Genomic DNA, 11449 nt, shown 5'->3' with positions numbered 1-11449 from the left:
CACACTGCTCAGACTGGAACCACCTCATCGACCCAACGGCTCTTTTAAGAGCCACACACTTTATCTAACAGTTCATATGATCTTTATACACTTTGTTAAGAAGTTGCATTAGTGTGTACACTGCAGTCTAATGTGATCTTTATACGGAATTAATATTCAAATGACTTTACACATGTGCATTACAGTCCTTAAGGTTAATTCTACAATCCACATACTGTAAAGATGTATTTATTAACCCTTACCTCAAAGTACAAATGGTACATCATTTGAGTCACATACATGAAATACAAGTGACTTGATTAAACAAGTTGTGTTGCAAATGAAATGTATCGTCACTGGACTATTTGCTTCTGGGTTTACATTTGAACATGGGTGAAGGAGCTCCTTCACAAAAAATGGAGACTAAAGAGCAGCAGGATCTATTCTCTAAATTAACCATTGACAAACTTCTTTGAGAGGACAATGTGTGCATGTCATATCATATCACATAATATATAATCTTGAACAATACTTTCATTCATATAAACATTAAATTAACTAAAACACCCCCTCTCCTAAATACGTCACAGTTTGTGTCTTTCTGAAGAGTTGCCATAGTTACCAACATCACATTGTTTTAGAAACATTTGAATATTGGAAATGGGTCGTTAGTTACTTCAATGACTGTATCAGTTCACCCGCATGTGTGCGCGCTGCTTCACACAATGATTTTGCTGTAAATATGTCTATTCATTGAATGTTAAATATCTTGATATTTACTACGTTTTAAATGGTAGTAATTGCTCATCAATCCCAAGACCCTCAGTGAAAGCCTACAATTGGTTTTGCTGCTGTTATTTTTTCCACATCTTATTTGTCCATCTTATCAAAAAAACTTAAGAGAGACAAAGTTACAAGTAACAATTGTCTTTAATTACAAGAGTTATTGTGTTCACTAAAGTCACACAGTTATCAAAATGAAATGAAGTGTATCTTTAATAGACATGTTAACTCTTGTTACATATTATAACACATATTTACAGTCTGTCTATTAAGTATTTCAACAAAATTGACTACATGTCAATAATAATACAAAAGTAGTTCCTACTAGTTTATTGATCATTTTATATTAATGTAGTGATGCTACTTAATTATTAATAAACAATAACAATCATTACTGCATCACTGTTACTCCGAACTTTCATGAATCAAGTTTGGAAATTACTGAAGTTACCTCACATATTTTAAAGTATCACACTCATTTGTACATAAACATAAATACAGAGTAGTGAGAGGCTTCAGCAGCGCTTTATCAGTTTTGTGTGTGTGTGGCTTTTAAAAGAGACTTTGCGATGATGTACGATGTTGTTTAACTGCAAATGAACAGTGAAATTGCATAATACATGATGCTGCTTTTTTAAGTTTTATAAATTTGATCATATTAGGTTCATATTTTTCTGAGTTTGTAATAACTCAAAATTACAAGCAACCACTTTGTTACACAGTTGAGGAATTGTTCATTACTTCAGACATTATATAATCAAATTTGAAACGAGTCTTTATTGTCATTTCTATTGTTTACATTATTTGGCTGTTATTCATGGTGTACATTCGGCTTTAATGTCTTGACAGGATATTTATATTTAGTTCATAAAGTTATATTTCGTTTAAATTACATTAGACAAGAAGGCTAATTGCAATGTTAATTATCAAGTTGAAAACGCAAGCTTAATGTGCTTTGTGAAGTTTAATATTTTCATATTTTTACAGACACTGACAGTTAAACTGTATTTAAGAGGAGGATGAGCAGTTTCTCAGAGTGAGTGTGTGGCTCTTAAAAGAGCCGTTTGTTTGTTTGTGGAGTTGCTGTGGTTTACTTGGACTTAGCGGCCTTCTCGGTCTTCTTGGGCAGAAGAACAGCCTGGATGTTGGGCAGCACGCCGCCCTGAGCGATGGTCACTCCGCCCAGGAGTTTGTTGAGCTCCTCGTCGTTGCGGACGGCCAGCTGCAGGTGGCGGGGGATGATACGGGTCTTCTTGTTGTCGCGGGCGGCGTTTCCAGCCAGCTCCAGGATCTCAGCGGTAAGATACTCGAGCACAGCGGCCAGGTAGACGGGGGCGCCGGCACCCACACGCTGAGCATAGTTACCTTTGCGCAGCAGCCTGTGAACACGACCGACCGGGAACTGGAGTCCAGCACGAGAGGAGCGGGTCTTTGCCTTAGCGCGGGCTTTTCCGCCGGTTTTGCCTCTTCCTGACATGGTTAATTTTTACTAGATTTTTCTGACAAACTCAGAGAAACTGTGACTCAGATAGCTCAAACCCTCGTTTATATGTCCACGAAAGCGCGGGAGACTCCTGCCAGACCAACCAGAGCAGAGCAGCAGAGGGGGGATCACCCAGCGGCGGCCTCGCACTGGAAGAGCCGCTCACCACCAATCAGGAGCCGGAGGACTGAAGCAGCGTCACCGTGTCACAGCTGCTCCCACAGTTTAAGAGCAGAGAGTCGCTCGTGTCTGCTTCACTTTTTCTCCTGTTGAAAGCAACAAGCAGAAACATGGCAAGAACCAAGCAAACCGCCCGTAAATCTACCGGAGGTAAAGCTCCCAGGAAGCAGCTGGCCACTAAGGCTGCGCGTAAGAGCGCGCCTGCCACCGGCGGCGTGAAGAAGCCTCACCGTTACAGGCCCGGTACCGTGGCTCTCCGAGAGATCCGTCGCTACCAGAAATCCACGGAGCTGCTGATCCGCAAGCTGCCCTTCCAGCGCCTGGTGAGAGAGATCGCTCAGGACTTCAAGACCGACCTGCGCTTCCAGAGCTCCGCGGTCATGGCTCTGCAGGAGTCGAGCGAGGCTTACCTGGTCGGCCTGTTCGAGGACACCAACCTGTGCGCCATCCACGCCAAGAGAGTCACCATCATGCCCAAGGACATCCAGCTGGCCCGCCGCATCCGTGGAGAGAGAGCTTAAAGTCTGTGCTGCTGCTGCTGCTCCTCCACTAACCTCCACCACAACGGCTCTTTTAAGAGCCACCTCACTCTCAACTCTAGACAACAGTCCTCTGCTGCCTCAACATATTTTATAATGAATAAAATTGTCTCCTAACAATTACACATCGTCTTCAATTAAGAATAAACGTTATCAGTTACAGTATCATGAAGATCAAAGCTCTCATGATCTCCTACATCACTGTTCAAACTCCATTATAGTACATTTCTCATAGAAAGTGAGAATGTGTCCGTTTCATAGTCAAAGACATTTGACCTTTATTTATTAAATGCCCACTGTTGATTAACAAAAGTGCTATTTAATATAATCCCATTAGATTCCACACCCATTTAGTCTTGAAGGGAAATTAAGACACAAAACAGGCTCACACACCCTTGTCACCATGTGTCCTTATGGCTTGGATTTCATAAAAGAATATTGTAATAATTATAGTAGTAGGAGGTGATACTATAATAACAGCTCATTTCTGAAGTAATGTCTTGGTAAGTAGCTACAAGAGTTATAAGACGCCATTTTGTTTTCATTGTAATAATTGTGATAATTATGATGTATGAATGTAGGGAAGCAACTTTAACCATGAATCATCCACTAGGTTGATTTTCAGTTTCATGATAATATTCATCTTTTGCACAGTTTAATTTGTGTGTCAGTGTGACTCTGACACTCACATTATTTTGTGACAAACCACCAGATAAAACATTGGTCTGGCTTCCAGGTCAGACATTTTCACTTCAGGGGCTGTCCACATGAAAACCGTTCTAGTTTTTTTTAACCATTTGACGGTTTTTATGCTATGCTTTTTCTGTGGACAACCAATACACTATTTTGGGAAAATTATGTTTACCTCTCACTCTTACTCTGGCATTTCCTGTCACTATTTCATTGTCATCGTTGGAATCATCTTGTGTTTGGAAATTGTCTGTTTTATTCACTTTATAGAAATTGTTAATTTCTTTACCTGGTCCATTTCATTTAAGTTTGCACAAAGTGCACATCCTTTATTGCAATGCTCAACATCTGTGTTTCTGGTGTAGCAGCATTACAGCAACACATACAGGCCTATACTCAATATTCACAGTCATTTTAAAAATCAAATAAGTGAACCACACAGCTGTAGAGGGAGGATCCAAAAAGAAAGAAATGATTGAAGCTGCACATCTTGTGAAACTACACCATCAGGAGCTTTTTTTTGTTTGTTTTTTTAACTTTAAACCTTACTTTGACATGTTTATTTAAAGTTCTTTAAGCTTTTTTTAAACCCTATTTTTTCAGCTTGATTCACAAACCTGTCAGACATAAGTGATTATGTCATGTCATGTCTGGATCATACTTTATTTATTTATTTATTTATTTATTTATTTATTTATTTATTTATTTATTTGTTTGTTTGTTTGTTTGTTTGTTTGTTTGTTTGTTTCGGTCATGACATTTAGATCACTTATCACACATCAGTGTAGTTCACACGGTACCGAAAGGGAAAGCGGGAGAAGCAAAAGCTTATCTAGTCCCACCCCCATTATCATCATAGATTACATAATTATTCTTTTCTCATGACATTTGACAAAGAAAAACATGTTTCAGCATCAGCACTCAGAGATATAGTCTAGCTCTAGACCAGTGGTCCCCAAACTACGGCCTGGGGGTCGGACACAGCCCCCCTCCACATTTGACCCGGCCCCCTGAACAATTCCAGAGACACATTATTTTTTTCCCCGCATTATTATTTTTTCAGTCTGGCCACGCAATCGAGACTAAAGCAAGCATAGAACACTGGGGTGAAGTGGGCCTGCCTGACTGAATCCCAGGAAATGTTTCCTTACGTCAATGAAGCTCATTTGAATTGAATTGTGAGCCACACAAAAAAAAAGTTGCTACTACGACCTCACTTTATCCCAGTCATAGAACGTGAACGTGAGCCGGGCCAGCTTCTGTGTTGCTCAACTGATAGCAAGCTGTGGTAAACCTTTCACTGAGGGAGAGTTTGTCAAGAAATGTTTGAATGTTGTCGTGGAGGAGGTGTGTCCCGAGAAGAAAGATGTCTTTAATGCCGTGAGTCTGTCGGCGAGTACAATCACCAGGCGCGTCGAAACAATAAATGTTTACATTTAGGCAACCCTGCGATGGTCACACTTTTTCTGTTACAAACTGACTGGCCCCCCATCAGAGAAGGGAAAAGTTATGTGGCCCTCACTGGAAAACGTTTGGGGACCCTTGCTCTAGACAGTCAAATCAGACTCCATGTGTGTCTGTACATGTGTCCATGATATTCTGTCGCGAGTGACCGTCTCGACTTGTTGCCTGGCATATTCAACTTCCCAAAAGTCACAAAACAATCCAATCAATCGAGGTCAATGCATAATTTTTTTCTCTCCCTTTAGTCATCCATCTCATCTGTAGGATTCGCCTCGCTTTGCTTCTCCATTCTTTTCTTGTGCTCGAATAAACACAAAAGTAAATAAATCAGAAAATTAATAGTTATTTTTGACATGCACAATTATTCATACATTACATGTCATTTAGCAGACACTTTTTATCCAAAGCGACTCACATGGGAATTGAGTACAATCAGCCAGGGGTGGAGTCGAACTTGCAACCATTGCCCTTTTCGCACACAGGTACCGGTCTTAACCACTGAGCCACTCCACCCCTCCACCATACAGAATCTTTTAAATCACCTTTTTTCTTTTCTTTTCTTAATTAACACATATATTTATTAATTGTTGTACTGTTTTTTCATGAATTAATTCATTTTGTTGGCCTTCCACTCTTTCTCTGTTACGTGATGCAAATGTGTGTTTTTTTCTATTAAATAAGTGTTTATTTTTTAATTATTTAATTATTTTTAATTATTTTGTGAGACCTCTGGGACATGCTGTCACTGACGCTCTTCTCCTGTTGGGGGCGCTGATGCACCACAGACTCCTTTATTCACCATGATAACCCACAGAGGAAGAATATGGCGCCTTTGTCTTCAACCAGGTCCTCAAACAGACTTTGAATATCCGTGAATCTCGACATAGTCACCATATCTGTGTATTCTACAATCTGATAAAATGAGTGGCCGTGGAAAAGGAGGAAAGGGTCTCGGTAAAGGAGGCGCTAAGCGTCACCGCAAAGTTCTCCGTGATAACATCCAGGGAATTACCAAGCCCGCCATCCGCCGTCTGGCTCGCCGTGGCGGAGTGAAGCGTATCTCTGGTCTGATCTACGAGGAGACTCGTGGGGTGTTGAAGGTTTTCCTGGAGAACGTGATCCGTGATGCTGTCACCTACACCGAGCACGCAAAGAGGAAGACTGTGACCGCCATGGACGTGGTTTATGCTCTGAAGAGACAGGGAAGAACTCTGTACGGCTTCGGCGGTTAAACTCACTTCACTTTGTCATCAAACAAAACAACAACGGCTCTTTTAAGAGCCAACCACTTTGTCTCTGAGAGCTCAATCATCTGAATGTGTCATATTATAGTTTTAATAATATTTTTGTATGCATTTAATCCATAACGTGGGACAATCAATATAACTTAAACATTAGTAGTAGAAGATTATTATGGTGAACGTCTCTTCCACCATCTTTGTTTATTTCATCCAAGTTTCACAAGTGTCCTCTGGCTGGTGTTTAACGTGAATTACCGTATATATCAGATGTAGAGCTGAGGAATTTGACTGTGTATAAAATAACCTCTGTGTGAGATAGAGGACCATCATGAGAGCAAATGATCTTACTGGGAATAAATCTGCCATCTGTGCAAAGTCTGTAGCTGACTTGCTCTATTTACGCCATCGTATTTTAACATTGGTGATAATGGTGTTACTGAGAGAACTCAATATTTTCTCAGGTAGTAAATGTGTGAGAACCACTGCTCTATAGTTTGTTTTATTACATTCATTTCAATTTCATTTCAATTCAATTTGAGGCCTAGCTTTGTCCTGTAGCTTTTATTCAAAGTTATCTTAAGTAATTATTTAATTTAATATAATTCATGTGTTTGAAGACTGAAATTTAAATGTATGTTTAAAACTATATATTTTTTTAATGTGGTTTATATATCATTCTGTATCAAGACATCCAATCATATTTGAAATGTATGTGAAATAGTGTCACAAATGTTGTTATTGCTTTATCACAACGGAATATTGTTTAATGTTAAGCTCATATCATCCACCACAACTGAACAGGTTTTTTTTCCCACACAGACGGTTGGATGTTTTTCAGATGACTGGTTGTCTTTGCATTTATTTTTAATAGTAATAAAAAGTGATTGTGTTAAACTGCAAAAAGTATTTTGATCTGTTGTTTGTCCTCAACCTTTATCTTCTTTTTCTACACAATTAATATGTTATATATAATTGGATATAGGTAGATTATTATGTAGTATTATCAACTCTTAAAAGTTAAGACATTTTGTATGGTTCTTATATTCAGCTTATTATAAGTCTAACAACACAGTAATACAATGACATGAATGCATCACATTCACATTGAACTGAAAGGATGAAAAGATTATAAAGAATTTCTTCTTCCTTTTACCAGAGGTTTGATCATCATGATTCACTGAGTTTATGTTTCTTAAATGTTACAATAAATATATAAAAACACATTTTCTTCCTTTGATAAAGATAACTAATAATCATGAAGATACTGAAGCAGAAAAATGTTAAACGTTTCTGACTGAATCATAGTTAGGATTTGTTTCTTTAATAAAATGTATCATGTATTTGTTTCTAAAATGTCTCCAGTGTGTTTCAAACAAAGACAACACTATCTCCTCCTCATCCAACCCTCAGTGAGAGAATCAACCAATCACAGGAGGGGGAGCACACAGTGGTGTTTGCATGGAGCCTTTATAAGTAGAGTCTCCTCCGCCTGCTGAGACTCATTGATCTGTGTGAACTGTCAGGATGCCTGAACCCGCCAAGTCCGCGCCCAAGAAGGGCTCCAAGAAAGCCGTGACAAAGACCGCCGGCAAAGGAGGCAAGAAGAGGAGAAAGAGCAGGAAGGAGAGTTACGCCATCTACGTGTACAAGGTGCTCAAGCAGGTCCACCCCGACACTGGCATCTCGTCCAAGGCCATGGGCATCATGAACTCCTTCGTCAACGACATCTTCGAGCGCATCGCCGGTGAGGCGTCTCGCCTGGCTCACTACAACAAGCGCTCCACCATCACCTCCAGGGAGATTCAGACCGCCGTGCGTCTCCTGCTGCCCGGTGAGCTGGCCAAGCACGCCGTGTCCGAGGGAACCAAGGCCGTCACCAAGTACACCAGCTCCAAGTAAACACACTGCTCAGACTGGAACCACCTCATCAACCCAACGGCTCTTTTAAGAGCCACACACTTTATCTAACAGAGTTCATATGATCTTTATACAGTGTGGCAACTACGAACACTCGGCACCGAAGACTTACCCTTGCTTATCTTAATTGTACCTATGTAATATTTGTCTATTACAGGGTTCAGAAAGTTTTTGTGTTCTCATAATCACATCAGACGTTCCACGTATCGTAAAGTCGTGTACTGAGGTCTATTAATAATAGTGTGTGTGTGTAGAATGTTATGACAGTATGTCATTTAGCAGACGCTTTTATCCAAAGGGACTTTCTGAATATAATTATATGAAATATATCATTAATCAACATAAACAACCCTGCAAATGAAGAATGAAAGTGCATGTATTATGCTAATTTTTGTGCATATGTCAATGTGTCAATGATGAAAGAGTTTATAATAACAAAAGGAACCGTTGCAAACAACACCTGTAGTATAGTTACAAGGTTTAGGAAGTTATTGTGTTCATTACGTCAGACATTTCAAGTACGATTACTAACATGGTATACAAGTATATAAATATGAAAAGATTAAATATACTAAAAACCTGAAATACAAAATGTCACAATGGTAATAACTCTGGCAGGAGAGACTCCTGCCAGACCAACCAGAGCAGAGCAGCAGAGGGGGGGGATCACCCTCTGTCCTTTCAAGCGACTTTTGTCCAATAAGCAGCGGGGTCTCGGGCTCCTCTGGGCGGCGCTGCGCTCCAAGAAGAGCCGCTCACCACCAATCAGGAGCGGGAGGACTGAAGCAGCGTCACCGTGTCACAGCTGCTTCCACAGTTTAAGAGCAGAGAGTCGCTCGTGTCTGCTTCACTTTTTCTCCTGTTGAAAGCAACAAGCAGAAACATGGCAAGAACCAAGCAAACCGCCCGTAAATCTACCGGAGGTAAAGCTCCCAGGAAGCAGCTGGCCACCAAGGCTGCGCGTAAGAGCGCGCCTGCCACTGGCGGCGTGAAGAAGCCTCACCGTTACAGGCCCGGTACCGTGGCTCTCCGAGAGATCCGTCGCTACCAGAAATCCACGGAGCTGCTGATCCGCAAGCTGCCCTTCCAGCGCCTGGTGAGAGAGATCGCTCAGGACTTCAAGACCGACCTGCGCTTCCAGAGCTCCGCGGTCATGGCTCTGCAGGAGTCCAGCGAGGCTTACCTGGTCGGCCTGTTCGAGGACACCAACCTGTGCGCCATCCACGCCAAGAGAGTCACCATCATGCCCAAGGACATCCAGCTGGCCCGCCGCATCCGTGGAGAGAGAGCTTAAACTCTGTGCTTATGCTCCACTAACGACCAAACCGGCTCTTTTAAGAGCCACTATACTCTGAACTCAAGACCACATACCTCTGCTGCTTCAATGTTTTTAATAACGGATAAAAGTTCCCTAACTATAATATGGTATATTACAGTATTGTTACAATATCAAGTAGTTTGACAATCTTAGCTGTCATCAGTAATTATGGTGATCGTCAGCACATGCTACTGATCACACATTGAGCATAAGATTTATTGCACACTGCATTCGGTCAGAACTAGCATTGAGATGAACGAGGAAATATTAGCTTAGAAAAATAAATTTCAGTTGAAGAGGATGAAGTCTGGCAGTGACTTTGTTTTGCAGGTGTGAACCAAGCAGACAACCAAACAATATGCATAATAGCTAAAAAAAAATTTTTATTTTGTTGTCTGACATGAAATAATGAAAAAGTGTGTGCCATAAGTGAAGATCCTGGTCAAATCACATTGATGTGCTCTGTGTTCCCTTTGGCTTTGGTGGAGGAGGCTTAAAAGGAGAGACAGAGAGTATAATTTTACAACAAGCCACTGCAACACTTATACATAGATTATATATTTGTATATATAATGACATTCTTAACAGTTAACATTTTTTGTTACCCTTGTTTCTGTCCTTTGTATGGAAGAGGATTAGTGCCACATGTAAAATAACATTTGATTACAACATTGAATAAATAAATAAATAAATAAATGAACCAGAATTCTTTCTTTTTTTCCCTCAGAATTTTGACTTAAATCTCAGATTTTAATTTCTGGCTTTTTTATTCATCATTTTGTTGAATAAAAAAAAAACACATCAAAAACAAAAACCTGAGGGAAACCAACCCGTGGCAAAATTCCACACGCTCCATGTTTTCTCCAACATCCTACATTGAGATGTGGACGTTTGGACCTCAGTGCTGTTTTTGGAGGTCCTCTCTGTGATAAAATGAGAATACACTGATAATGTTATCAAAACCGCTCCACAGTTGTTAAACTGGTGATCTACTCATCACCTTTGTCAAGTAGGTTATATTTTTATGTGTTTTAAATTAAAAATATTTATAATATTGACAAATATACTGAAATGATTCCACATGGATTACATTTTGATGCACATCTGGTTAATTTCTCATGGAATTTCCAACATATGATGTTTTTTTTCTATTGTAAGAAGTAAACAGATGCCGTATAACCTTTGACTTATATCTATTTCTGTATTTTTCTCTGTTGGATCTTCTTACCCGAGTATGAGCCTGTCGTTCACGCTCTCTCACTGGAACAGCTGCATCAGTTGAAGCGCAAGTCGTGAGGAGCAGGACAACCTGCAGACTCAGGAGGACCAACAGATACCTTTTGTCCATGACTGAAGAGTTTGAGCCAACCTGTGAAACCCACAGGTCTTTATAAACTCACCCTGCATACCAACAAAATGGCAAGCAACAACACAATACCATCAATTTACGTCAGCAGCAAGATGTTGCAATCTGGGGAAAATTTAACAAGTCGAAGTTTCACAACAATATTACACATGGCAGATGGAAAAAAACAATATTTATGAGAAGTAGTCAGATTTATGCCAACTCTGAAGCAAATGATGTGAAACATAATAGTTAATGGTGTGATAATAGACATCACACCATTTTTCTGTCCGGCCTTATCACGCTGACATCATTGTGTCCTCACCTAGCAAAACTCTCTCTCAAGAGTCTCTGTATTCTAAGGAAATCTGTTTTTTGATAAGGCTTATATTTGTGGCTTAGTCCTCAACTATGCCTTGCACAGTGAACTAAGCACTGTGCAATACCAATAAACTTGATGTGTTTTTTTTCTTCTTCTTATGTGTTTGTTGAGTCAAAGTTATGATAGCA

General features: G+C 40.1%; 5 protein-coding genes across 5 annotated transcripts in view; 3 read left to right on the top strand and 2 right to left on the bottom strand.

Moving 5' to 3' along the window:
- The window catches only part of LOC122785250 (dedicator of cytokinesis protein 7-like), a 32229-nt gene extending 31966 nt beyond the window's left edge, over window positions 1-263 (bottom strand). Inside the window, exon 1 of the mRNA XM_044050974.1 lies at window positions 243-263. Within this exon, the coding sequence (XP_043906909.1) occupies window positions 243-263 (21 nt within the window). The remainder of the gene's footprint in view (window positions 1-242) is intronic.
- Window positions 264-1830: 1567 nt separating this feature from the next.
- LOC122785747 (histone H2A) lies at window positions 1831-2413 on the bottom strand. Its single transcript, XM_044051675.1, has one exon. The coding sequence runs from the start codon at window positions 2237-2239 to the stop codon at window positions 1853-1855; it is 387 nt and encodes a 128-aa protein (XP_043907610.1). The 5' UTR covers window positions 2240-2413; the 3' UTR covers window positions 1831-1852.
- Window positions 2414-2465: 52 nt separating this feature from the next.
- LOC122785248 lies at window positions 2466-9895 on the top strand. Its single transcript, XM_044050973.1, has 4 exons — window positions 2466-2940; window positions 6006-6331; window positions 7883-8254; window positions 9066-9895. Exons 1-4 carry the CDS (start codon window positions 2536-2538, stop codon window positions 9568-9570), a joined length of 1608 nt encoding a protein of 535 aa, XP_043906908.1. The 5' UTR covers window positions 2466-2535; the 3' UTR covers window positions 9571-9895.
- On the top strand, window positions 6030-6730 carry LOC122785749 (histone H4). Its single transcript, XM_044051677.1, has one exon. It carries the CDS (start codon window positions 6039-6041, stop codon window positions 6348-6350), a length of 312 nt encoding a protein of 103 aa, XP_043907612.1. The 5' UTR covers window positions 6030-6038; the 3' UTR covers window positions 6351-6730.
- On the top strand, window positions 7863-8541 carry LOC122785748 (histone H2B). Its single transcript, XM_044051676.1, has one exon. The coding sequence runs from the start codon at window positions 7884-7886 to the stop codon at window positions 8256-8258; it is 375 nt and encodes a 124-aa protein (XP_043907611.1). The 5' UTR covers window positions 7863-7883; the 3' UTR covers window positions 8259-8541.
- Window positions 9896-11449: the final 1554 nt, after the last annotated feature.

The sequence above is a fragment of the Solea senegalensis genome, linkage group LG19 (assembly GCF_019176455.1).
Source record: "Solea senegalensis isolate Sse05_10M linkage group LG19, IFAPA_SoseM_1, whole genome shotgun sequence".
NCBI lineage: Eukaryota > Metazoa > Chordata > Actinopteri > Pleuronectiformes > Soleidae > Solea > Solea senegalensis.
This window is presented reverse-complemented; position numbering and strand designations above follow the sequence as displayed.

Coding starts and splice junctions, on each gene's coding strand:
- LOC122785248 (XM_044050973.1), top strand. CDS start 2,536: ATGGCAAGAACCAAGCAAACCGCCCGTAAATCTACCGGAGGTAAAGCT. Junction 2,941..6,005: donor GCCGCATCCGTGGAGAGAGA/GCTTAAAGTCTG, acceptor ATCTCGACATAG/TCACCATATCTGTGTATTCT. Junction 8,255..9,065: donor ACCAAGTACACCAGCTCCAA/GTAAACACACTG, acceptor GGACTGAAGCAG/CGTCACCGTGTCACAGCTGC.
- LOC122785748 (XM_044051676.1), top strand. CDS start 7,884: ATGCCTGAACCCGCCAAGTCCGCGCCCAAGAAGGGCTCCAAGAAAGCC.
- LOC122785749 (XM_044051677.1), top strand. CDS start 6,039: ATGAGTGGCCGTGGAAAAGGAGGAAAGGGTCTCGGTAAAGGAGGCGCT.
- LOC122785747 (XM_044051675.1), bottom strand. CDS start 2,239: ATGTCAGGAAGAGGCAAAACCGGCGGAAAAGCCCGCGCTAAGGCAAAG.